Here is a 27,924-nt window from a genome sequence, read left to right on the forward strand (position 1 = left end):
CAGATGGATGGGAGTGCTGGAAGCAGAAGTTAGGTTGGTGGAAGGGATGTACAAGGGAACGAAGGGAAGACTTTTGTTTGGTCCTGCGATGTCTGAGGAGTTCATTTTGAGGAAGGGAAGCACTCTCGGCCCACTCATGTTTGTCATGGTGATGGAGCTGGTAGGTAGGAAAGTAAACATGAGTGGTATTCTTGGGAGGATGCTGCATGTGGCTGATCTGGCTGTTTTGGTCGTAGATGCAGCAAATACTGGAGGGGTGGAAGGAGGCATTTGGGAAGCATGGGATGAAGATGAGTATGGAGAAGACTGAGGTCATGTGTTGGGCAGCAGAGAAAATAAATTAATATCAGGTTAGAAGGGAAGGAGATCAGGCAGGGAAATAGGTTTAAGTATCTGGGGATGGGAAATCAGAGGTGGAGGTGCAGAAGAGGATTCAGGTATGTGTGAATGCATGGAGGGAGTTATAGCAGACGGGTATTGAGGAAATTCAACGGGGAGGTTCTGATGTCGTGTGTAATGTTGACCTCCCTTTACCATCTGGAAACGGTGGCACTGATCGACAACAATAGAGGCTGCAGGTTTGTGAGAACTGGGTCAGGAGGTTTGTGAGAGTGAAGAGGATTGATGAACTGAGGGAGGAGATTGGTGAGTTGATGAGCTTGACGGAGAGATTGGTGAAATGCTGGCTGAGATGGGCTGGGCATTGACGCAGATGGGAGAAGCGAATTGCAAAGAGCGAATAGGTTGAAGAAAAGAGGTAGACTGTGGTTGAGATGGGAGGATTGTGTGAGGAAGGATATCAGTAAGGTGGGGTGATTGGAGAGTGTTGGCTCAGGATAGAGAGAAGTGGAGGAGTATTGTGGTCAAGTCAGGGCAGAAGCTTGGTGCCATTGGACCTCACCCCCTTATAAAGGCAAGAAGAAGAGAAATGAGTTTTACTTCTTCAGTTAGAGGTTCTTCAAAATGTATGTCTCCTCCCAACCTCCCTCACCACCACCTCAACTGGCATGGTTGTAATCGGTGTCTCCTGCCCTCCATTGTGCATTATGTTAGCTCTCATACGAGCATCGACAATATATATATATATATATATATATATATATATATATATATATATATGTGTATATATATATATATATATATATATATATATATATATATATATATATATATATATATATATATATATATATGTATATATATATATATATATATATATATATATATATATATATATATATATATATATATATATATATATAATATTTGCGAATTCGCGTGCGAACGGCTACGTAACTCGGATCGCGGCACGTCGCCCACCGGACGGACAATTCTGTCGTGACCCTCTGACTAACGCCGGGAGCTAGTCACGGGTGGGCCTTTCGACCTCACCACAATCGTGCTAATCCGCCACCCGCGAAGGATAGGGTTGTTCGCCAAACTCGACCTATCGGAGTACCCATGCGGATGGTAAACCGGGTGATCGTACCTCTCCGCAGGTCGACTCCGGACACGAGCCACTTGGGCAGCCCGTTCCGTACTATCGGGATAACCGAGTGGTGTTATCGTCGACCTGGACGGTTCAGATTAATTACCGGGATCTTGCACCCGCTACGAACCCTTTACGTGAAGCAGGATGGAGAGTCAATGGAGAAAAGACAAAGCGAAATAGGCACAGTTCAACAAGCAAGCATTTTATTACGCGACACACGGAAAGCACGTACATATAGCCATACACAAAAAGCAAATGCAAGAAGAAGAGCAGTTAAAACCGACTATATGCACACGCGGCAACACTTAAACAGTTCTACTTTACGAGACACGGCGCCACAAGATCCATACAAAAAACCCGAAAAGAAAAATGGTGACTTCCCTTTTGGTCCATCGAGTCCCTCTCCCACGTCCGTCGGCGTGGCCGCGCCTGGCCGCGACTCCGATCCCTGAAGTGGTAGGCGAGTCCTTTCCGGTGTGCCTCGCGCCGGCACGTGTTTGCCGCTCGACGCCACGGATGGGGTTTCCGGCGCTATTTCAGCGCGGATAGAGAGGGGGGGGGGAAACGTGGTTGCTCGAGGTCGTGGTGTGGGGAATGGCAGACGCTCCGTCCCGCCAGCGGGGTCTCAGGACCGCACCACAGAAGACCAGGCCAGCGGCCACCACGAAGAGGAGACTAAGACGAAGAGAGCAAGAGCCAGAGAGAGAAGAAAGACGAAGTTAGCAAGAGCACCAAAAGCGCTCCGCCCGTGTCCGACTTTTATAGCCTGGGGCTCCGCCCTTCACTCCGCCCCCGTTTTCGGCTCCACCCTCCTTCGAATGGGTTCTCGAAGAGGGGCGTTCCCTCACCCCGACCGCCTCACGCTGGTCATCCACCAATCGGGAATGGCGGGAAAAACAGGCGGGAAAACCTGCGCATCCTCGCAGTTCCCTCCTTTGCGCCTTTGTTTGCCGTTCGGGAGTGGACGTAGTGGCGAAGATGTTGTAGCGTAGATGGTGGAGGTGGCGTGGTTGCAGTGTGGTTGGTGCTGTGATGGGGATGGCGTGGTTGTTGAAATGTTGTGTGTTTGAAATAAAAGACAGAAAAAGAAAAACGCCTAACTCAAAGTGTCGCAGCCCGGATGGATCACATAAATTCCCTCAATACAACGGGTTTGGGCTAACTACACATGTACCTCTGAGAAGATATCTCACCTGAGGGTCCTTTATGGTGTAATGCGAATTTCCACAGCCGTAACAATATATATATATATATATATATATATATATATATATATATATATATATATATATATATATATATATATATATATATATATATATATATATATATATATATATATATATATATATATATATTAAAAAAAACTGCCATGTTAAATCATTACTTCATACTCGTGGGGCAACTTAGCATAACAATTGTGCATTTTGTGAGGAAAGCACCAAATTTGACACGCAAGTAACCAATCGTATTATGAACAGATTTGGATATTGGGCCATCTCAAAATTTTTGATGGCAGTGGAAAATGGCTGCCACAGCCATCAGTGGCTGAATTTGAGATGGCCCAATATCCAAATCTGTTCGTAATATGATAGGCTACCAGTGTGCCAAATTTGGTGCTTTCCTTACAAAATGCACAATTGTTATGCTATATTTAGCTAAGTTGCCCCACTATACTGTTAACATGTTAAATACTTCTGCTTCATGTAGATGTACAATCCTGAAGCTACAACTTTTTCTTTCATTGTATGCTATAAGTACCCAAATAACCATTTTCATCAGCAATAAATTCTCAACACAGGTTGATGGAAAGAAAAATTCTGCCTCTTAGCATATGTTGAGCTCTGACTTGCTGTGTTTTGTGACCTCCCCCCCTTTCCCTTCCTCTCCCCACCCCCACGTTGTTGTTATTTGTAGATTTTGATTACCTGACTAACCCTGCACTTTTGATCCATCGTGTGACTAGTTTGTGCAGACCACCCTGGCCTGGCAGAGATACCAACTGGGAGCTCATTTTGGGGATGAGTACACAGACCCAAGTGGAGAAGGACCGCAAGTACCCGGATCGTCGTACCAGCAGTCCTATGCAGACAAGCCCGGGCCAGACCAGAGAAGCGACATTCCCCCAAGCTACTGAGGTTGCAATGGCGTGCCAAGATTGTGACGAACTGCACTGACACAAACAGCCAAAGGAAAGCTGTGCTTGCTCTTTACATTTCATGTGCCAGCAGTTCAGTTAACCCCTTCAAAATTACATGAATCCAGGTTTAATTGAACACTGTTTTAGTATTTTGCTGTTGTTTGACAATTCACAATGCATTTGCTCTTTCAAGGCCTTGTTTGCAATCCTCTGTGCTCCACTTGGGGTGTGGCGGGGGGGGGGGGGGGGGAGTGCCAAAATAGATGTGCCTTACCCTTTATCAGGAAATGTATTTTGTTCTTCACTCTATTCTGAATGTATGTTGGTTGACTTTTCCTGCCATGTGATTTGGGTTTGCACCCTAAGCAGTTTGTTGAGGTTTCTTTGAAATAAAAGTTTGAAAACTCGATATATTTATTTATTTCATTTATATACATATATATATATATATATATATATATATATATATATATATATATATATATATATATATATATATATATATATATATATATATATATATATATATATATATATATATATATATATATATATATATATATACAACGGTTTTGCTTTGTATGTACCGTGATTCTTAATACCTATCCTATGACATTTTCTTTTCTGAGCTTTAACTGTCACTTTTTAGTTTGAAGCACTCAGGTTGGGGTGGAATAACTTGGTGGTTTTGAACATTTCATTTAAATATTGGATATTTACCCAAACTGCCATCAGATTGATTTTATTTTTAGCCCCGAAGTGTGCGTCTTCCTGGCTCTGGGCTAATACAGGGTGTTCCCAAAGACCTGAACAACTTTGGTTAATATATTTAGAACCACAAATGATATGACGGTACCCTTTGGTTTTGTGCACACCACTGACACACTTCGATGTGAGTTCTGTTTGTTGCAAGCAGGACATCATTGCGGTACACAAGTTCTTGCCATGTTCGGTTCAGCATGTTTGTGTCCCAGTGCGCATGCATCTGTGATCTGAGAACCAAAATCCTGCAGGTTTGCCACCTTGGTGTTGCAGCCATCTTTGACTGACTGACCCCCCCCCCCACAGAAAAAAGAGGGGGGGTAGTTATGTCTGGTGATCGGGGAGGCCAGGTCGATGGGCTAATCCAGTGACCTGGAAATTTTTCATTCAAGACGGCTCGAACAACTAAGGCCTAATGAGGGGAGTGCCGTCCTGTTGAAAAATATCAGGTTGCAGGTCTTCAATCTGTGGGAAGGCAAATCCTTCCAACATGTTCATGTAAATTGTTGAGGTTACAATTCTTCAAAGAAAAAGACCCACCAAGTGGTCATGGAGAAGGCCACATCACAAATCGACCTTTGGGCTCGTGTATGTTAGTCAAGGTTTTCAGAGCCCCAGATCCTCACTGTGCTGGTTGACCTCAGATGCATGAAAGCAAGCTTTCTCTGTGAACATGACCTTTTTCAGGTAATCTTTGTCATCCTCTATTTGACTGAGCATTTCCAAGGCAAACACCTTCCATTTGGGTCCATCATTTGGTTTAAGTTCCAGCAGAATCTGCACCTTTTATTGACATAAAGCTTGTCTTTTATGTAACATCCCTTTTGTAAACCCTGTGTACAGTGGTGGTTGATCCTGTGTATCCTTATGTAAAACCCTGTGTACAGTGGTGGTTGATCGTCACAGCTCTGGATGTGCATCAAATTGATTTTCTGGGACTGTTGAAATGATTCACGCACTCGTTTAACGTCTGCTGCACTTGTGCTTGGTCAACCATTACTTTTCTGTTTCTCACAACTTCCAGTCTCCTTGAACCTCTGATACTAGACCGCAATGGCAGATTCCTTCCATACCTTGTGTGGAAATTATGCTGAAATTCCATGTATATTGTCTCAAACTTTTATGCACTGAGCTTTCTTCTGGGAGTCACCATTTTTTTTACATTAAACAACCTGACCTGAAAAAGAACAGTTTCTGTATCTTAAAATTAAGGGTATTTTATTTGTGGTACTCAATATAATTTGTTAAATTTTTTTTTAATGGCAGAATAGTATAGGATTGTATGCTGTTGGGAACCATTTTACTCAAATACACTCCCAACATACCACCTTTAATTACTTGTGTGCACTTTACCATCTCCACTCAACACCCACAGTGAATTGTTCCCTTCTCAGGAACTTCAATGCAGGAGGTGGTGGCCCATTAGGCTCATCAAGCCTCTGCAATGGTTGCTAACCTGTGGTTGTTTGTCATGCTCCATCCTTAATTATTCATGCCAAGCAAGGAAGCAACATGTATCATTTTTGATCTTCAAGATGATTTGGCTGATGTTTGAAATCTGGCAATAATTAAAAAATAAAATTGTGCAAATAAATGCATCTTAAAATTTGATAAGGATATATTTCTTAATCCCAGATGGTACAATAAAATGCATAACAATACCACAACACAAAATTGAAGTTACAAAAATTAAAAAACAAATCTCGCTGCTTTTTATCTAAACTGCAGTTGTCTGGTGTTTTCTCAAATTGCAACATCAGGAAGTTTCACAAACCCACTTGGTGAAGTACAAATATTAGATTTGATCAAAAAAGTTCCCATTTTGCATTTCCAGTTAACAGATGGAATTAACATTGTTGATAAACATTGTTACATTGGGTGGTGGTGGTGGTGGTGGTTAGATGTGTCTCAGACCAGATAGAAATGTATAGAATAGTATGGTGCATGTACAAGTAGTTAGCCAATCTTGATGTAATAAGTAGGGACATGTCAGCTTAAGGATGTCTTGTTTGTATGTGCACCATACAGCGGGTGGTGCATGGTAATTCGGGATTATGGTTAAAGAAATTGTGCGTGTATAACCTCCTATCTAAACCTCTACCGGGGGTTCTGGGAGACTTTGCAAGAAGGAGAGAGGAGTGAACCTTTAGACTTTAGAGTGAGGGGAGGAGCATTTTGTTGCGTCCTGCAGGGCGAAGCCTGGATCGGTCACCTCCGAGGGGTGGAGTTTTTCGTTGCCCTGGGAGAAGAGGGTGGAGATACGAGAGCGGTTCCTCTGAGAATGGGGTTGGTTTGGGGAGAAAGAGCTTGGAAGAGATCGTCCTGTTGCTTGCCTTCACCCTATCCTGTGCCCCATTTTGTCTGCCTGCTGCTTTGTCTCCTCACCTCATCGTCTTCCTCGTCTCATCGTTTGCTCAAGGTTGCCTGCCCCTCCACCTACTACCAGCGGAGGTGAGTCCCCGGTTTTGTCCCTTTCCCATCAGTGACCGAGTCCAGAGTGTGGTGCCTTTATTTAGATTCATTTTTATTGACATTGTATATAATTATCAATTCCATGTCCCCCTTTCTTCCCTACCCCTACCCACTGTCATATCCCTCCACCAGTCAATCTTCCCCTGGTTGGTTGTGGTTTTGGGAATAAACCCCTTGGTTTTAAAAGCTTTAATGCTCTCATGTTTCTCCTCACGACCCCCCCCCCCCCCCCAGGATTTTACCTTCCACTGCAACGAGCTCGACAGTTGAGCCGTTGACTATAGTATGTTCACTGCTGAGGGAAGTGAGAAGCTGATATTTCAGTCAGGCTCAGATTAAAGGTTAACACCCAAACTGTCATGGTGATTCTTCTATCAATGTTCTGTTGATTCCATTTGCTCTCCATGTCTGCTGATTCAGAATGACACTAACTTTTACAATCAAGATTAGCTTTCCATCTATATTATAAAACGATGTTTATAAAAAAAAAAACTCAGCAGCTTTAGCTGATTAATGGTTTAATACCCCAATGAGCATTGTCATTTAGCAGCTCAAGCACAAACATTGACTCATGGTATGAGTGGAATGTCCCATTGCAGTGCAAAATACTTCAGAGTCCATTGTGCAAGGACAGGCATTTAGATTTGTGTAGAAAAGCTCCCTGGTTCTCAAGCACTGCTCCAGGGCCACAGACCCATGGGTCTTCAGTGTCCCACTGCCAATTCTGGAGCTGCAGACGGAGCGTCTGGAGAGTTTCTTGCCATTTGGGCTCTCCAGCCAAGTTTATTTTCTCCTCGGGATCTGTGGCCATATCGTAGAGCTCCCAAGGTGGACGGTAGTAATATTCATTGAGGCTCTTGTACCACTTAGTGGGTTCACCTGCTGTGCTGCGGTTGAGCAGGTCCTGGAATGTGGGTGAGATGAAGAGGTCTTGATCAATGGGGAAAGGCATAAGATGGTGGAGGTTGTGGATCAAATGCAGGTTCCCAACTTGGATGGAGCGCATAGGATAGAACATGGTGATCTCATGAAGGCTCTGGCTGCCAAATGCCACATTCCAAGAAAGCTCGTGGGTCAAGGCACCGAGTAGAGAGCGCCCAGTCAGGTGAACTGGCCTCGTCCCGTGGAAGATCGCATACTCGGGGTAAGGCACTGAGAACCAGTCAAGCATAGTCGGAGTAATATCTGGGAAAAAGAAAAAGACAAACACCATCACAACCTTATCTCAGTCTTGAGGAAAAGACATGGGAATGGTCTCCAAAACCCTTGCTTATTGCATAATCTATATTTCCTACAAGCCACCATTTTGTTTGAATCTTGATATTTCCCAACACTGAGCGTGAGCGGCAAATTTGGTTAAGATGGCGTAATATTTTGTCCAAGTAACACTAAATTGGAGGGTTTTGAATCTGCTAAAAAAGGCAATTTGTGTTCTGCAGTGTTCAATTGTATAATTAAATTCAAATAAAATTAAAATTTTAAGGTTTTAGAAAAAAAAAAAATTCCCAGAAGTTTACTGCTATTGATGCACAGTCTTTCACACCACTTCAAACATGTTAAATTAGTTGTTCATGAACATTGTTTGCATATCTTATGACATCCCTAAAAACAAAGTTTCATGTTCGGAATGATTTAAAGACAGGCAGACAGAATAAAACAACCTTACTCTGCACATGCACACTCAGGATGACATTCCGTCTAATTTTCCGAAGTACTGCTAAACTGCAGGTTCATGTTCTACAGTGTTCAAATGTACAATTCATTTGTAACAAGGTCGTTCCTCAATCAGATTGATGTCTGTCAGACAGAGAACCAATGGGTGGTGGAATATTTCTTTTGAAGACTCCATTCCCAGGTTTACCACTGGTTTATCTCGCAAAGCTCCTGATGTACTCAGATGGAGATAAAATGTTCCACAATGACATCTCCACTTTGCAAGAAGCCCATGTTCTACTACAAGTTTGTAACTGTAAAACAAAATTTGGACGGTCAAATGAAACACCAAATACAACAGTGGAGCCATTAGAAGGAACCAGAATAAGCAAAACAGAGAGAGTCATCAGGAGGAACCTTGGATCTGATTCAGGTTTCAGCTGCTACTACTCCATCATCAATCCCATCCAGGCACAGCCAATTGAGCCATACAAAATATTTTTTGGAAGAATTCGCTTCTCCCCGCATATATAGATAAAGGAGACGTTAACAGTAAAAGAGGAAAATGAACATAAAGGAAGAGCAAGGATTAGAATGCATAAAGAGAAATGTGAAAAGCTAAAAAGAAGTGTGAAACAAACAAAGAACAAATATGTTGGGAAGAACCTGGATAGATTTCACTTACAAGGAGATGGGATAGTCTGCTTTATTCCCCCTTCACAAAAAGCATAGCCAGATACAATACCCCACCTAATCAACAATGGCGATACAGGTTTAAAATCGACTGTAACCCAGCAACCCTGACTCCAGCACAATAAGCACACCGACTCGTCGAGGTAACTGTGCAGTATAAAGTTTGTTCCAAAATATTTGTACATCACACACAATTTATATTATATATATACATATACAGGGTGTCCCAAAAGTCACCAAGGGATTTAGAAATTAAATAACATTTCTGTTTTGAAAAATATATTTTTGAAAATTTTTATACCAAAAGAAAATTTACAAAATGGAGATAAATTTGCTTTATTTATGAAAAAGATGCAGCTTCGATGTCCTCCATTTTCGGCTTCGCAGAGACGGGCTCTTTTGACAGCATTTTCCAGAGCAGCGGACAATAACTCTGGCATCAACCCTCGAATTTCTGCACAGATGTTGTCCTTGAGCTGCTGAATTGCATGGGGCTTATTGATGTGTACACGCTCCTTTAGGTAAATCACAAAGAAAATAATCAGGAGGTGTTAAATCAGGAGAACGTGATGGCCAATAAATTTATGAATTTCGCAAAATTATTCGGTGTCCATGCTCTTTGGGTGAGAATAATTGATCGATGAAATTTAAAATAAAATTTAAAATGAAATTCCACGATTTTGGTTCTTTGTTCAGTTGTGAAATAATTTCCAAATGTTAATCTAAATTCTGAGAAGAAAAGAAAAACAAATTATAAAAAAACAGAAATGTTATTTAATTTCTAAATCCCGGTGTTGCCTGATATGACCCACATCATCTCTGTCTTCTCCATACTCATCTTCAGCCCATGTTTCTCAAATGTCTCCTTCTACTCCCCAGTACTTTCTGCATCTTCTGCCTCCTCTACACCACAACCGCCAGATCTTCCATGTACAACATCCTCCCCAGAACACCCCTCACGTTTACCTTCCTGCTTACCAGCTCCATCACCATCATAACCATGAGTGGGCTGAGAACGCTTCCCTGCCTCAAAGCGATGTTCACATTGAACTCCGCAGACATCCCAGGACCAACCAAAACTCTTCCCTTTGTTCTCTTGTACATCTCTTCCACCAACCTAACTTCTACTTCCAGGAACTCCCATCCATTTCAGTGAAGCAATCAACATATTTCTCGGGACAGTGTTGTAGGCCTTCTCCAGGTCCACAAATCCCAATGCCATCTCACCTTGCCCCTCCAAACTCTTCTCCACCAGCTGTCTCAGTGTGAACATCCCATCCGTCATCCTCCTACTCTTTCTAAACCACTGCTGCTCTTCTCCAATCTCCATCTCTATCTCCACATTTTTCCTTATCCTCCCATCCAGAATCCTCTCCAGCACCTTCATTACATGACGAAGGAGTGGCATGACCCTGCACTTCACCGGATCTTGAACATCACCCTTCCCCTTTCATATCGACACAATTAACCCCATCCTCCCCTCCGGAATCGAACCCTCTCTCATACACATGTTCAACAGCCTCTTCATCCGACTGACTCGAACTTCTTCCGCTGCAATTATCATCTCTGTACACACTTTATCAATGATTTGCACTCTTTCCTTCTTCATCTCTTCAATGCCGTCAGCACTTCCTCCTCAACAATCTCCACCAACTACACTTTCCTCGCTATACAACACGGTAGCTCCAGCTCACCGTGCTTCCTCCCCAGTTCAACAGGTCAGGTCAGGTATGGGAGCATGCGCCAGAGCAGCGCGTCGCTGCGTCCACTTTCCGCTGCGCCCACTCCAGGGGCCTCCGTCTGGCCAACACCCAGGCAGATGCCTGGCCCATCCCCATCTCTTTGAGATGCTGATCAACCTGCTGCAACCATGAGGCACGTGGTCGGCACATTGGCCTCCTCCACTCAAGAGGCTCCCTCGCTAAGAGAATCTGGTGAGCAGGATCAGCATCAGGAAAACGAGCCACATGTCCATACAGCCGCAGCTGACGCTCACGGACTATACAGGTAACAAATCTCATTTGAGTCTCTCACAGAAACTGCTCATTGGCCAAAAAGTCCGACCAGCGAGAGCCAATGATTATCCGAAGAGACCTTGTACCAAAGGAATTAAGTCTCCAATTCAGATCCCTGGTCAGAGTCTAAGTCTCACATTCATAGAGCAAGACTGGAAGCACCAAGGACCTGAACACTTGGATTTTCATCCTCCTGCACAGGTACCGGCAGTACCACACCCCATGATGCAGTGAATCCATGACTCCCCAGACATCTGTTGACCTCTGGCTCACAGCCAGCAGAGACGTGACTATCACTGCCAAGGTAAGTGAATCTCTCTGTGACCTCAACATCCTCACTACAAACAGGTACAGACAGGTTAGCAGCATCCAAGATGTCATTGAAAGCCTGGATCTTAGTTTTGACCCAGGAAACCCGTAATCCCAACACCTCAGACACCTCATTCAGCACCTTGAGGGCCCCCAAAAAGATATCTCGAGTCTTCACAAAGATGACTGCATCATTTGCGAAATTAAGGTCAGAGATCTTGACATTCCCAAACGATGCCCCGCAGCTTTATCGCTGTGACATCCTCCCCAGAATTCAGTCCACACATGCGCTGAAGTGTGGGGGCCAGTACACACCCCTGACGAACTCCAGTAATAACTGGAAATAAGTCAGGGATGGTATCACCACATCTCAGCACTCTCAGCACCAGAGTGGAGTTCAGACATAGATCGATCAGTTTTGGTGGCACCTCATGAAGACCAAGAATCCTCCAGAGGGCATCCCGATTCACTGAATCAAACGCTTTACAGAGATCAACATAGGCTGTGAGCAGCCCCTGCCGAAACTCTCGTCTGCGTTCGGTGAGGACCCAAAGAGCAAGGATACGGTCAATCGTTGACCGCTTTGGTGTAAAGCCTGACTGCTCTGGATGCTGGTGCTCAAGAAGATGATGGTGAACCCCATCAAGAATTATCCAAGCAAAGACCTTGCCCGGCATTGAGAGCAGCGTCACCCCTCGGTAGTTGTTGCAGTCTTGGCGATCACCCTTCCCTTTCCAGAGAGAGACAACAAGGCCCCTCTTCCAATCAGTTGGGATGATGACTGTGTTCCAGGCAGAGCACAGAACTGGATGCAACAATACGAGTGCAGCATTTCCACCAGCCTTGAGAAGTTCAGCATGGATGCCACAGAGCCCTGGAGCTTTACCCCATTTCAACTGGTTCACCGCAGCCCGTGTTTCCACAAGTGAAGGTGGACCACAGTTGATTGGAGGGTCAGCAATAGGGATTGTAACACCCCTGACATCAAACTTGACAGTTGGTGGATCAGCCTGGTACAACCGCTCAAAGTAAACGGCCCAGCGTACCTTCACTTCGAACTCCTCTGTCAAGAGCCCACCACCCTCTGGTCTAACTGCAGTACACAGAGGGACGGGCTTGAATGAATGCAATGCGCGAATTCTCCTGTTAGCAGGACGAGAATCACTTGACCACAGGTGATGCTCTACCCCCTCACAGATTCCTCGCACGTAGGCCTCCTTGTCCACCCTTAGTGCACGTACAGTTTTACGCCTCAGCTCCCTGAACAGCTCAGCTCTGCCATTCAGCCTGATCCTGCAACTCTGGGCAATGGTATCCAGTGTCCCTGGAGAGAGAAAAAAAATTCTTCTTCGCCCTGCGGTGAGTTCCAAGACACCGACCGCCAACATCAAGGAGAGTGGTCTTGAAGGCGCTCCACAACTCTTCAGTATCCCCCAAAGCACCAGGATCTCACAAATCCCCACTCAGGCTGTTTGCAAACTTGCCAGCTATCCTCTCATCCTTGAGCTTGCCAACATCCAGCCTAGGCTGGGATGGTACCATTCTTCCGGATTTAAGGTGCAACTTAAGCGTTGCTACAACAAGCTGGTGGTCAGTATTGAGGAACTGAGCACTCCGGGAGATCCTGCAGTTTTGTGTCATCCTCCATTGACCATCAAGGAGCACATGGTAAATCTCCTTTGCCACACCGCCAGCGTTGGAATACCAAGTCCAGCGATGAGCTTGTGGGCGCTGAAACAATGAACCAGCCACCCTACATCCATGACTTCTTGCAAAGTCAAGGAACTTAGTGCTATTCTGGTTCATAGTTCCTGACCCATGGGGACCAACACACACCTCATAACCATCCCTATCAGTTCCAGTCGATGCATTGAAATCCCCCAAGACAAAAAGAGTATCTCGCCTGGGGCACTGATCAACCACAGACTCGAGTGTGGTGTAGAATGTGTCCTTTCACAGTGAGATCACTCGCCTCAGTCGGAGCATAAACAGAGACCAGGGAAATGACACCTAAGGAGTGACGAATCCTTAATCTCATAATACACTCGTTGACCGGTGTTACCTCAATTATCATTGGAGTCAGCTTATTGGGCACAGCTACAGCAACTCCTTGGGTATGGTAACCATCAGAGCGACCAGACCAACAGTCGGCGTAACCACCCACCATGATCTCGCCGCAATACCGATGTCCAAACGCTTGAGCTCAGATGATAAAAGAGACAGGTGATCATCCTTTATTCGGGATAGGACATTCCAGGCACCTGCCCGAAGGGACCACCTCAGGTTAACCCAAGGAGACCACCGTCTGGTGGACGATGCCTCAGCATTACCCTGACACACTCTCCCGCAATCTGACCCAGGAAGGTTACCCCGTGGTTTCCTCCTCTCATCAAAGAGTGGGGATCCCGAAAGCTTTGCCCCAATCCCGTCATCCGGTGAGCTGTCCTGCGGAGGGCAGCTGCACAGGAGGTACTCCCACGGAGAGGGTTTTCAATTTTCTCTGCGTTCTTCTTGTGTTTTGCAATGTGAAGGGTTTTACGATGGCTGGAGTGAAAATCCTGCCATCAACCTCCAAATAAAAAGTAGGTTAACTGCAGGATGATGGCCACAGACACAGTACGCACTAGATATGGATGGCCGTTGGCTCACAAGGAGCTCCTCCGCCCTTTGACAGGTTTTGTTTTTAACCCTGCTGGGTGCCCATATCATACACCCTCCTCACCAGGAAACCTCGTGGGGGAGACGGTTTATTCGCCGATAATCCGACCATGAAACAGGTTCATATAGATTTACATGGTACCTGCAGCAAGTCACAGATCTAACTTGGCTGGACTTGAAATGAAACAAATTATTCTCAATTCACAATAATATATCTAAAATAGTAACTCAGGGATGAGCAAATTCATCCTTCCCTCCAACAGTATACCAATAGCTAATTTATCGATAGTCTCACCCAAAAGACTAGCCATGGCTTTCGTTCGCTGGCCCCATCTTGCACGATGCCGCGGCGATGACACGATCAAAGGCTCAGCGAGACCTTGTTGGTATAGGTTGGTCCTTCCAGTCGGAAAGGGAATTCCATTGTCCGACGTATAGATCACGAGGGTGTCCCCTTCATGTCCGGCCCTCTGCAATTCATCCAAAATGAGGCCGATTCCTAAAAAGCAACAGGTTGGTGATTCTTGCTCATTTCTTTGCTCCATGTTGGAGCCAGCATTTGTACACGACAGCATGTGAACAAACTACGCCCCACTTTGGAGATGAGCGTTACCTTGGTCGAGGCGGTTAATGGTGGTGTACTGTGCGGCTAGGTCAGCACGGGCAGCTGGAGTGTCTGGGACAAAGTACGGCACCTGAGGGGGACGGATTAGCACCAAAGGGAATATACCGTGTCACACAGGTAGTTCACGTCACAGTCGTCACCTTTCATGTATCATTCAGCAACCATGTAGAAGCTTGCAAAAAATTCAATAAACCCAGTGAAATTTTTCTTCAATTTAACCATGGTTGATTGTTTTTAAATGTGATTTTGCATCCTATTTTTTTTTATCTTTAATTATTATTTTATGGTCACCCTTTGTGTTGGTGATAAGTCACTTTTGGTCCAACAATGGAAATAATTAATAAGACATTGATCGAGGTATGCTTACTGCCATGGGAAGAAAGAAGAAGATGATGTTTCGGGCATTAACCATTTGTCAGAATACGAGAGAGAAGAGAAGAGAAGAGAAGAGAAGAGAAGAGAAGAGAAGAGAAGAGAAGAGAAGAGAAGAGAGAGAAGAGAGAGAAGAGAGAGAAGAGAGAGAAGAGAGAGAAAGAGAGAAGAAAGAGAGAAGAAAGAGAGAAGAGAGAGAAGAGAGAGAAAGAGAGAAAGAGAGAAAGAGAGAAAGAGAGAAAGAGAGAAAGAGAGAAAGAGAGAAAGAGAGAAAGAGAGAAAAGAGAATGGATGGATCAGGGGGAACATGGGGGTGAGAATTACTGATTTTGACATGGAAGTTCAGAGTAATTTTTGGTACATCTGTTAAAAAAAATACAACGAACCAGAACGACACTCGGTAGAGCACATACCTCCGCCAGGCTGAATAGTTTACGTTTTGTATTCCACTGATGGGCCAAATCTGGATCTGGACCTGAACGAAAATCGAATCGGCTTGTTCTTGTTACATAACCGACTCATCCACCAAGTTTTGTCACAACCTGTCCACAACTTTTTGAAATGTTGTGCTATATATCGTTTTTGGCCCTATCTTTCAATATCTTTTGGCTTCATGCTTTGTGGTGCCACGTCACGATACCATACCTTGACCTCCGATGGTGAGTAATGTTGGGGCTTCCAATCAGGAATCGAGCCAGTGCCCAGCTCCCCGCTCCCAAATCGCTCGCAGAACAATCCCAGCTCAGGATGTGAATGTCCACATCGGTGGGGGTCGTGGAATCCGATATACAAAAAGAAAGGTCTGGAGGGGTGATCACTTAAATATCAACGGTTGTTCGTGGAGACACAAGATCGAGCGCTACAGGGTACAGCCGATTTTTACCCGCCGTGGTGAAGCGAACTTCGTACCTTCCATCCGTGCTCCCAAGAAACCGCTGCACGAGCTCCTTGATGCGCGTAATGTTTCTGCCGACCTGCAATATGGAATTGTTCTCCTCGGTCTCCGCAAAATCAAACGGATAAACGGAATCTGGTCCCACGTGCTTCTTTCCAATTATTCCTGCAAAAAGCAAGAACCCATTGAACTTGAGCAGAGTTGCAAGAATGTGTGTCCGCGTGTAAAAGTTTATTTCACATCAGGCGGGTATGGGACACAGAAACGTTCCGATTTCACATCTAATTGTGGGTGGCAACGCTTATCGAAGGTTTTCGCAAAACACAGTTCTTGGAAATGTATTAAGGGAAAATAAATAAACGAATAAAAACCAGACCTTGAGCACACAGATATAGAGGTGAGTTATATACATAGATATTGTTACGGTTCTAGGAACCGTATGCATTCAAACATACAGGTGCCCTAAAGTTAGTTATGTCGTTAAGTATATGTGTAGACAGAACCCCTCCTCGTGTTTAGTGGGAAAGAGGTAACTGGGGGTGTGGGTAATGGGATAGACAGGTGTCTCATCGGTAATGTCGTTGGAATCCAGTTTTTTATAACGCCATTTAAATGTGCTGGTGGCAGCTGAACAATTAGACTGTGCATATTGACTCGCTACCAAATGGTATAATTAAAGAGCTTGTTCAGGCAAAGGGTTGGCATAGCGGCAAAGTGGCTTGGGTGTCCCAGTATATCAAGTTCCGAGCTTGCTGAGCTAACTCCACCGATATCTAGAAAGATGCATGAAGACCAACAGATCACACACACGCACTGGATCAGGAATTGTAATCACCCTTCCATTCCCTCCATTCCTGCAATAATACCTGTGTACACCCCAGCTTGGCTAAGAAGAAGTGGTAGGCTTCTGACTCCATCGAACGATAAGAAGTGATGCTGTTTCTGATGTAGACCATACATCCCATTTTGATGCTGTGTTCAAAACACACACACACACACACACACACACACACACACACACACACACACACACACACACACACACACACACACACACACACACACACACACACACACACACACACACACACACACACACACACACACACAGTAAGTTGTGATGATTCCACTTACATGGCTGTTATGATACCTGCTGAACTGGAGGAACCCCTCGGAAATCTCTGGAGCGGTCCACACATGCTCACGGTAACCACTTTAGGGTTACGTTGTTAAGGGTCACTAACACCCTCATCTCCCCTGATATTGCTGCGATTTGGCAGGCGATGTTGTTTTGGCCTCCCAATACGGCTGCGCAAATTTCATCCCCATCGGGACACGGGGTCCAGAGATAATATGGGGTCAAGGTCATTTGGGGGTCACATACTTAAACTTTAAACCTTTGCAGGTGTGTCGCTCAGATCATATTGCCCACCCCCCCCCCCCCATTAAAGTCCTGTATTTAAATCGTTGGAATCTGCGTGTCCTGGACAATCGAAAAATACCACCTTTATGGAAGTGCAACACCAAATAAAAAGTTGACCTAAAACTGCGACAGGTCCATCAAACGACGACCACCTGTGGGACACCGGTAAGGATGGCGGATCGACTGGGTGAGCACGAACTGACGGAGGTGGTGGCACGGGTGAAGGTCAAGCCTCGGGAGGCCAGACGCTGCAGAGCAGGGGTGTGCACCACGGAGTTGTTGTACACGGGAGATTCAAAGCCGGCATCGTCCGCTGTCCGGACAAGGAGAGCACACACAGACACAGACATCAAACAAGATCAACACCACGAGTCATCTCGAGTCGTCTCTCTCGCACATCCTTCGTTCTCCCTACCGACGATCAGCAGAACGTTCCTTCGACCCCGATGTGTTTGTCCAGGCTTCGCCAGCGGAAACAGCACAAGGAGCGTAAGGAAGGCAGCGCTGCCCTCCATGACCATGACCGTGGCAGCTTTCTGAGTACCGTCTACCTGTGTCTTTGCCCTTTCCACTCTGTGTGTGCTACTTCGCTTCCTCCATTTTAATTGTTCTTTTAACGATTTGCAGGAAATTTCCAACTATATTGAAACTTCCTCTTCAACACGACACCTTTTCTTGTTTGAACACAAGTTTACTGCCACGCCTACTTTAGAACGCCCCACCCACATACGCTTCCACGCCCGTATCACCGCCCACTTTCGTCCTCTGACTCCTCCCCCTCCGACTTCGCATTTGACTCTGACCCCTCTTTCGCCACTTTTGACTCCGCCCACTTTCGCCTCTGACTCCTCCCCCTCCGACTTCGCATTTGACTCTGACCCCTCTTTCGCCACTTTTGACTCCGCCCACTTCAGCGTTTTTCTTCGACGTGGTTAATGCAAGTCACTTTTCGAAATGGGTAGGCCATTGCGTTAAAACGAAATCACCCTCCCCCCCTCAACGATTTATCATCCTCACATTTTTTAAACATTTTTATCATCCTCATTTAATATCATCCTCATTTAATTTTTTTTTTTGGTTTTGCGTTATGAGGTAAAAAAAAACAACAACCATTAACCCACTTCCCATTCTGTCCCGCATTATTTGTTTCAAAAGGCAAAAACGGAACGAATGTTTGTAAAAGTGAAATTAAATAATGAAGCAACTTCCGTCTCTCATCACGACAAAGGAAGAGAAACCGTGACAAAAACAAGCAAACAAGCAAAGTGAGGATCAAGGTAAATAATATATATATAAACAATTATATTCCTTGTTCAGGGTTGAGGTAAAATGTTTACGATTTATATTACTGGTTCAGCTGAGGTAAAAAAAAAAGACGTATCAAATACAAATACGAAGAAGAAGAAGAATGCTGTTGCCATGACGATGACGATCCGGTCACAGGATCGCGGAAGGAGTGTTCTCTGGAAGTATATTATGTGACGTTAAGAAATGCTATTCAGACCTTAATATGAAGTCATAAATTCGTTTTAGTGAAAGAGGGATGAGTGAAAAGGAAAGTTTTTGTTTCGGATTATTCATTCACACGTGACATATTTCTCGTGAGGAGGGAAGATCACGTGATCAGAGGTGAGATCGAGTCGTCTCGACGTTTCTGATCAACAAAGATAAAGAATAAGAACGAATAATTCACGAGATGCACAGAAACCTTAACTTTCATGAACCCGACCGATTTAATCACCGATGTCGTTTTTGTTGTTTGTCAACATAATAACCTGGAAAATGACGTGACATCTTCACTTATTTCCTGTACGGAAATACGAAATAGATTGTGGTAATTATAATCGATGTTGCTGTTCTCGTCTCATTGGAGACTTGCCTTGATTCAACACCGCGTCGTCACCTTCGACATTTACAAACAAACACTGCGTGCTTCGCTTTTAGCTTGGTGAACGATCCTGGCGATGTAGCCGGTGGTGTGTGTGTGTGTGTGTGTGTGTGTGTGTGTGTGTGTGTGTGTGTGTGTGTGTGTGTGTGTGTGTGTGTGTGTGTGTGTGTGTGTGTGTGACTGTGTGTGTGTGGGTGTGTGCGTGTGTGTGCGCGTGTGTGTGTGTGTGGCTGTGTGTGTGTGTGTGTGTGTGTGTGTGTGTCTGTGTGGCTGTGTGGCTGTGTGGATGTGTGTGTGCGCGTGTGTGTGCGCGTGTGTGTGTGTGTGCGTGCGTGTGTGCGCGTGCGTGTGTGTGTGTGCGTGCGTGCGTGCGTACACCCGAGTCAAAAAAAATGGCAAAAATTTACATTCGCCCCCCCCCCCCCGCCGTTCTGTTTTTCTCCATATAAAAAAGCATTTGAAATAGTCTGTTTTGGAACAAAAAATAGCAGCAAATGTGGTCTAAAAAAAACAAACAAATACCACGAAAATAGTAGGCATCATTTCATAATACTAGCACGTGCCTGTACGTGCGTGGCCGTGCGTGCAAAAACAAAAACTTTCAAACCGCGTGCCAGAAACAACAACCACACAGGCCGTTCCATCACTCTCGCGTGCCCGTACGTGCGTGAATGTACGTGCAAAAAAAAACAAAAACTTTCAAACAACCACACAGGCCGTTCCTTCGCTCTCATAAACGACGACTGGATTGGGGCATTGTGTTTATAAATGCGCATAAGAAATCGATAAATTATTAGAATACAGTAAGTCATCCACTATCCGGAAGTTCGTGCGTTGTAATCCGTAATGGGGAACGCGGCTGAGGATCTCTTCCCCAATGGACACACCCATGCAGCAACGTGTCCTGTCATTGGTTTGGTAAATAAATGGCCATAACTTGGGAACCACTTGTCCGAATAATATCAAACCTTGAAAAGGCACGTACTCAGGTCCCCAGCAATATACCTGGCAAGTTTCAATCAGATCGGACCAATGGTTGTCGAGAAACAGCGGTCACGGACACACACACACACACACACACACACACACACACACACACACACACACACACACACACACACACACACACACACACACACACACACACACACATTGCTGGAATTATAGATAGATGCAGCCCATGGATGCTGGTTGCGTCATCTTCGAGAAGATCGCTGTGCCCCTGTTACCATCAAGCTGGTACTCATTTTGCCGACCTCGGAAGGATGACAAGTTGAGTCATTCCACCTCGTGTTGTTTCAACGGCTTGACAGGCTCAAACTTGGGACCCGAAGGTCTTAAGCCAATCACCTTGACCGTTAAGCCAAACACCAAGCTTATGAAAATGGTGAAAACAAAAGCAACAACAAAATATAAAACAAAATAGTGAAAATATCACTGCCACCACCAAAGTCCCCAAAATATAAAAGGAAAACCTATTTTTTTGAAAAAAGTTTTTAAACAGCACTGAAATACCGAAAGTGGAATAAAAATAGCCAAAAAATAGGTGGAAAAAATATTTTGCTTGCTGCAAATCAACTAGGATATATATATATATATATATATATATATATATATATATGTATATATATATATACATATATATATATATATATATATATATATATATATATATGTATGTATATATATATATATATATATATATATATATATATATATATATATATATATATATATATATATATATATATATATATATATGTACATATGTATATATATATATATATGTATATATATATATATGTACATATGTATATATATATATATGTATGTATATATATATGTGTATATATTTATGTATATATTGTTGTGGTTACCACCCGCAAACCACCATTCAGGTCCCTTAGGTGAGATATCTCGGTAAGTACATGTGTAGTTAGGCCCAAACCCGTTGTCTAGTGGGAATACATGTCATTTATGCGTGCTGCGACTCTTCAGGATAGCCGTTTTCTTTTACTATCTTTAATTTGGACCAACCGCCATTGTTACCACCACCAGTCACAACATCAACCACCAACCACAACGCCGCTTCACCACAACCGCCACGACCTTCACGTCACACCTCGCAACCGTCGCATCGCCACCGTTCTTGCGCCGCTTGTGGGTACCGGTGTTGGACTCGTGCAGGGCGCGCGCGCCGAACAGCGTGTACAAAATCACGGATTTTGTGCTTCAAAAACGGATCAAAAACGACACACGCCCACTTTTTGCCGTCCAATCGGTGAGCGAGGGGCGATTTGGCCCCGCCTCCAGGGCGTTGGAGGGCGATCGATATATGCAAATTTATGGATCAAAAAGCATTCACGCCCACTTTTTCTCGGGCCAATGGGGAGCGAGGTGAAAGGTCGAAGGGAGGGGGTCAAAGGCGAAGCCACGGGGCTTATATAAGCGACCGCGTTCGTCAGTCAGGAGATGAGAGAGTTAAGACTTCGTGGGCGGTGGAGTTGGCAAGAAGGAGCTGGTCGTCGTGTGCGTTGGAGCCGGAGCGGAGGGGACGGAGCTGTGGAGAGGCGGCGAGGGCAGACGAGGGGGTGCTCGCGTCGTGCAGGGAGCTGCACCCCAGGGAGGCCAACAGCGCGACCTGGCCGAGGTGGAGACGCTCGTCGCGGGACAATAAAAATCCTCTATACCCCGAGCATCAGCAACCCCCTCCTGTTTCCCCCCCGCGCTGAGATAGTGCGACCAAGGGGGCCCCTTTCCCACCCCCTACCAGACACTGCCCGCGAGGCCGGCGGAGTTGAGGCACCATCGCCGCTCCGCGTCTCATCACCAGACGGGTAGGCCCGACCCGGTCTCGGCCTCAGGCCCGCCTCATCCTTGAGGGTATTCTTTTCCTTGGTTTTGGGTATGTGTTGTCGGCGCCGTCTGTGAAGTAAAATTGTATAAGTGTTGCCGTGTGCTCGCGTAATCGGTATTAGATCTGCATTGTCGCATTTGCTTTTGTGTAAATTGAATTGTGTTTTTCTTTTCTGTGTGCTTTTGGTGGAATTGAATATGTGTGCTTTCCGGCTCATCGCGAATAAATGTGCTTTGTGTTGAACTGTTTCCCGCTCGCTCGTCATTTCTTTCTTTGAATCCTCATCTTGCTTCACGTAAAGGGTTGGTAGTGGCTGAATAAACGCCCGATAATTAATCGAACCGTCGAGGTCGACGAATAACACCGCTCGGTTATCCCGATAGTACGGAACGGGTCGCTTAAGTGGCCCGTGTCCGAAGTCGACCTGCGGCGAGGTGCGATCGCCCGGTCTACCCTCCGTGTGGGTACTTAGGTAGGTCGAATTTGGCGAGCAACCCTATCCCACGCGGGGGCTGATTGGCTCGATCGCGGTGAGACCGAAAGGTCCACCCATGACTGGTTCCCGGCGTTAGTCCGAGAGGGTCACGACTGGATTGTCCGTCCGGTGGGCGACGTGCCGCGATTCGAGTTACGTGGCCGTCAGCACGCCGGCGGGCGCGAATCCGCAACACTGGTGTCAGGAGTGGGATACAAACCCATCGCCCTCCTCGCGGCACTGGTATTGGAGAACGGGACAACGGGCTCTCCTGTCTCCAGCTAAATTCACGGGAATCGGTCCAGGGGTGAGAGAAGCGACCCCCGATTCCCTCCAAATTACGAGCGAGCGAAATTAACCCTTTAGGAGAGGCAAGATGGCGTCTCAAGGCGAGCGGGAGCCGAGGGTATTAGAAATGGATGTAGAATGTGTAGAATCCATGGTCCAGGATGGAATCCCCGAGCAAGAAATGTTGATTGTGCAGGAACACGGACTCGCCCAACTGAACCCAGAGCCCGAAATAGGTGCGGCAGCGGCCGCGGTGTATGACACCTCCCCTTCCCCCCTCCACCAAAACCCTTCCCCGATCCCTGCCGAAACGGCTCACCCAAGCGCACCCGACATGGCCCAGCTATGCGCCATGCTGGCGGCAATGACAGCGAGAATGGATGCGAATACACAACAAATGAACGAAAGGATGGATGCGAATACACAAAAGATGGATGCGAATATGAAAACGAAATGAAAGGCATGAACGAAAAGATGGATACAAACACAAATGAAATGAAAAACGAAATGAACAAGCAAATAAACGGAATGGAAGCAAACATGAGGGAAGAAATGAAAGAGCTTCGGGGTGAGACGCAGAACATGGGCCGATGCCTGCAGGCGGGCATGAAGGCCGTGACCAGGGAGCTGGGAATGGCGACTCCACGTGTGGGAGCAAACGAGCTGGAAGGGGGTGCAACGGCTGACAGGCCCGCGGTGGAGGCGGGTAAAAAAATAATTCGGGGGGCGTGTTGGGCGAGGGTCGTGACAGAGGAATCGACGGTGACCAAGAGGGAAAAATTAAATGGGGAGACCAAAACGTGTGAGACGAGACACGAGGTGACGACAACGGAAATAATAGTGGAGACAAGGGAGGTAAAGGGTGAAGAGTTGGCAGTGACGGTAGCCGGGAAGGGAACAATAGAGGAGAGACTGCACGGTGAGGACGGGGTAAGTGACGCGCACACACACACGGAGGTAGTGGAGGATAGTGAGGTTGAGCTCGCGGAGCGTGTGGGGACCCAGTGCGAGCACCTGGATGGCCTCCTCCAGGAACGAGGGGAGGGAGTCTGCCCCCTTGAGGCGAGTCACGACCAGGTGAGTTCTGTCGTGCTTTGCGAGGTTGAGGGGACGGGTGCTGTGAACGGGTGCACGGAAAGCTTGGGGGGTATAGAGGCCCCGGAGACCCTTGTGGGGACACGAATCCCCAGAGTGGTTGTCCCTGTGTGTGTGGTGCAAGGCGTGAGTGCGTCCCCGTGTGTGGAAGCGACCCCGTGTGTGAGTGGTGTGGTGGCGATGGTGCCGGAGTACGTGCTTCCCAGCACGCCGTGTGTGGATGAGGCACCGTGTGTGGAAGAGGCCGTGTGTGTGAGTGAAACGGCCAGTGTGGATGAGGAACCGCGGTTGAGTGCCCCCGCGTGTGTGGGTGAGGCACCGTGTGTGAGTGAGGCCGTGTGTGTGAATGAAACGGCCAGTGTGGATGAGGCACCGTGGTTGAGTGCCCCCGCGCGTGTGAGTGGTATGGGTTATGCAAGGGAGACCGTGTGTGTGAGAGAGCGGTATGTAAGGGAGATGTCGGTTGGCATGCGGGAGCACGCAGCCGCGTCTCCCGGTGTGAGTTTAATGGTGTGGACTGTGTGCGTCGTAACACGCAGGTATGCGTGTGTGGAATGGAGACGGAGACGGCGACAGAGGAGAGAAAGCCGAGTAGCGGCTGCAGCTATTTCGGGGACCGTGCCGGGTTCGCCCAGCAGTGAGCACGCGGTTCGTGCTGTGCAACGCACGAGACCACCACGTGCTCGCTTGCGAGAGTGAAGTCCCGGTCCGGAAACGCACGCGGTGGATTTGCCGATCCCGCGGACGGACAAAGTTTAGGCAGGTAAACGGATTTGGACCGGACGGGTTCTCCACGCGATCGTGTGTGTTAAGCTGCAACGGGCAAAGCACATGTGTTCGCGTGGGGAACCCCTCGAGACGTGGGGCTTGTGTTTTTTTTTATGCGCACGGTGACGCCATGGCTGCACGTGGGGTTGGAATCCGGCAGGAGGGGTATCTCTGCCGGATGGTACCGTCCAAGGAGGGACGAGGAACACGTGCAGCTGCATGACGTCACGGGCAGGTGCAAAGTGCGCGAGCTCTGAGTTGCCGCGCAGGTGCTGCGCATGAAAAAAAAAAAAGCAAGCCTCACTTTCGGGTGCAAAGGATTCCTGGGCAAGGGGTGGAAGACCCCCTTACCTTGGGCACAGGATGGAAACTAGTTAGGGGGAAGGGTTAGCTTAGTCAGACCGACTTCATGGGGCAGGGGTAAGTCCTCATGGAGTCCGTGGAATGGATTAGGTAGAGGGATTTAGTGAGCTTTAGGTTGGGAAATAAAATGATTTATTTCGGAGACAGTGACAGACTTTGGATGTGTAGAGGGGACGTAGTTTAGCTACGTAGTGTTAAAAGGAACGTGCTGTAGTTTAAGGGACGACGTGGGAGCACGAGTTAGTTAGGGGGTGCAGATAGAAGGATGGCAGACTTCAGCGGTGAGTGAGTTGCAGAGTTGTTGGTGAGTTGTGAGGTGAGTACTTGGTGAGTGAGTGAGGCCAGCGGGTCTGTGTGTGTGGAGTGAATGGGGAATGCATGGTGCGATGAGTGATTGGGGGGAGGAGTGACTCCCGCCCAAGGGACCCCGGGGTCAGTATAAAGTGAGTTAGGGGGTTAGTCAAATTGAAAAATGGAGGTCGTTTTGTTGTTGGTGGGAAAGTAGGCTCGAGACCCATTTGGAGGGGTGCAGGAGCCCTGTTGACGGGCTTGGGAGCGTGGCTGCGAAAGGTGAGTATCGCTGAGTGGGTACCCCGGGCACCAGGCTAGTCGGCCGTGGTAGGCCAAGGGCCCATGGGGGGCCGGACAGAGAGTGGGCACGGGTGCGCCTGCTTGGTGCGGGGGCCCGGGGCGCCATTAGCCGCGTGGGCAGTGTTGTGGGCATGGGTGACCCTCGGAAAGGGCCTGGGAAAGCCTGCCACGTGTGCGTTTCAGGGGAGGTGCCATGGGGGCACTCCCCGGTGTTAGGGAGCTGGCAGGCTCGGAGGCAGTGTAGTGCCCGGGGGTGCCATAGCGGGAGATTCGGCAGAGGGTCGTGCCTGCCTAAGGGAGCCACGTGTCCCAGCCAGGAGACCGTGTGAGGGCACGGAGAGAAAATTGGGGGCGAGGCCCGAATTGTGAGAGGACACCAACACAGGCGACGGGAATCTGGGTTGTTAGAACCAATAGTTTAGCGAGAGGCGCTTGTTGAAAGCCCCGGGGTAGTTTAACAGTTAAATGGATAGGGTAGATTAGGGAAGTGTACCCCTCCGCACCATCCATCCCCTCGCTCTCGTTGTGGGCCGCTGGACCCACTTTGGTTAGATCGCCGAAATCTGGGGAGGCCATTCTGAGGCTTCGTTGGGCCTCGACACAGGACGTTAGCTCTCCCTTATTCCCCTCCGGGAAGGGAATGTAGGGGTTGGGAGTAGGCTAGGTGACAGGATAGGTTAGCCGAACAAGGACGATAAAGGGGGTTAGGGGACGATTTATAGTGGGGGAGTAAAAATAAAAACAACAAAAAAATAAGTTGGGGCTAAATTGGGGTTTGACAAATTAAGGGAGTGGGTATGTACAGTGACAGGCAAAGGCGATAGGTGGGAGGGAGACAAGTAGGTAGGTCCGAGCCCGCCTTCCAAGTGGCCAGCACCACCGCACTCCCTCCACCAACCTCCACGGAACGGCAAAGGCTGGCCAGCTTCATCTGCTGGCTGTGTTACTGCAAGGCCTGTGCCGGCCCACTTCATCTGCCGGCTGGCTGTTTTTCTTCAAGGCCTGTGCCGGCCAGTTCTTCTGCGGGCTGTGTTTGCCTGCTGCCTTTGCCATGCCATGCCCACTGCCCATGTTCACCAGCCCCGTTCAATTTTTGCTTTGCCCCCCCTGTTCATTTCCATGTGCGCCAGGATCAAGGCAACAGTTTGCAAGCTGCAAGAACTGCCCTGTTGGCAGCTACAACACGGGCCTGCAGTGGCGGCCCGTGCACCGTGTTTGTGTCCATGCATCCATTCGTTGTGTTCATTGCGTGTGCCACTTGAGCTGGCACGGAGACTGCGTTTGTGCAGCCCATGCACCGTTGTGGTTCACTGCGTTCAGTTCAAAAAGGAAGGGCTTGGACTGCGAGTGAGCAGCCAGCCACGTTCCCTGTCACCTGCATTGTTTTGAGCCAGAGACTGCATGCGAGCAGCCTGGCTCCCTGCTAACTGCTTTTCTTTTTGCAGAGTTCAGTGATCCTGGGCCATGGTTTAGTGTAAAATTTGTAAGTTAAGGTTAAAATGTACTGTAAATATGAGTGCGCCCCCGGCATGTTTGTCCTAGCGCCGGCAATTTTATTTAAGTCGTCCGTGTGAGTGAGTTTGTTTAGGTAGTTACGCAGCCCTCAGGTTATTTATTTTGGGGACACGAATACCATGAATGTCGCACTCAGGGATCCGTAGGTAAAATGTACTCGGGGAAAACTACACATGATGGCACACGAAAATTTGACGACTCGGGGCAGTCTAGCGTGTAAAAAGGAGAGGTAGTGTTGTGGTTACCACCACCAAACCACCATTCAGGTCCCTTAGGTGAGATATCTCGGTAAGTACATGTAGTTAGGCCCAAACCCGTTGTCCTAGTGGGAATACATGTCATTTATGCGTGCTGCGACTCTTCAGGATAGCCGTTTTTCTTTTACTATCTTTAATTTGGACCAACCGCCATTGTTACCACCACCAGTCACAACATCAACCACCAACCACAACGCCGCTTCACCACAACCGCCACGACCTTCACGTCACACCTCGCAACCGTCGCATCGCCACCGTTCTTGCGCCGCTTGTGGGTACCGGTGTTGGACTCGTGCAGGGCGCGCGCCGAACAGCGTG

General features: G+C 47.1%; 3 protein-coding genes across 8 annotated transcripts in view; 2 read left to right on the top strand and 1 right to left on the bottom strand.

Annotated features, from left to right (window-relative positions):
- LOC147012066 (synaptogyrin-2-like) overlaps positions 1-4,041 on the top strand; it is a 43,634-nt gene extending 39,593 nt beyond the window's left edge. The window contains exon 5 of the mRNA XM_085858210.1: positions 3,459-4,041. Within this exon, the coding sequence (XP_085714336.1) occupies positions 3,459-3,629 (171 nt within the window). The 3' untranslated portion in view covers positions 3,630-4,041. The remainder of the gene's footprint in view (positions 1-3,458) is intronic.
- Positions 4,042-4,209: 168 nt separating this feature from the next.
- SLC26A11 (solute carrier family 26 member 11) overlaps positions 4,210-27,924 on the top strand; it is an 81,826-nt gene continuing 58,111 nt past the window's right edge. The window contains exon 1 of one of the 6 annotated variants that reach the window (XM_085858236.1): positions 4,210-6,845. In XM_085858236.1, the coding sequence (XP_085714362.1) occupies positions 6,676-6,845 (170 nt within the window). In that variant the 5' untranslated portion in view covers positions 4,210-6,675. Of the gene's footprint in view, positions 6,846-18,450; positions 18,787-18,917; positions 19,139-27,924 lie in introns of those variants that run through there. The other 5 variants (XM_085858235.1, XM_085858241.1, XM_085858239.1 and 2 more) reach the window with 5 other exon arrangements.
- Positions 7,368-18,233, bottom strand: SGSH (N-sulfoglucosamine sulfohydrolase). Its single transcript, XM_085858248.1, has 8 exons — positions 17,925-18,233; positions 17,662-17,822; positions 16,953-17,058; positions 16,101-16,251; positions 15,837-15,993; positions 14,808-14,889; positions 14,490-14,693; positions 7,368-8,051 (listed from the first exon to the last, which is right to left on the bottom strand). Exons 1-8 carry the CDS (start codon positions 18,028-18,030, stop codon positions 7,477-7,479), a joined length of 1,542 nt encoding a protein of 513 aa, XP_085714374.1. The 5' UTR covers positions 18,031-18,233; the 3' UTR covers positions 7,368-7,476.

Source organism: Eptatretus burgeri, chromosome 15 (assembly GCF_056783735.1).
Source record: "Eptatretus burgeri isolate ZD-2024b chromosome 15, Ebu_testis_v1, whole genome shotgun sequence".
In the NCBI taxonomy this organism is placed as follows: domain Eukaryota; kingdom Metazoa; phylum Chordata; class Myxini; order Myxiniformes; family Myxinidae; genus Eptatretus; species Eptatretus burgeri.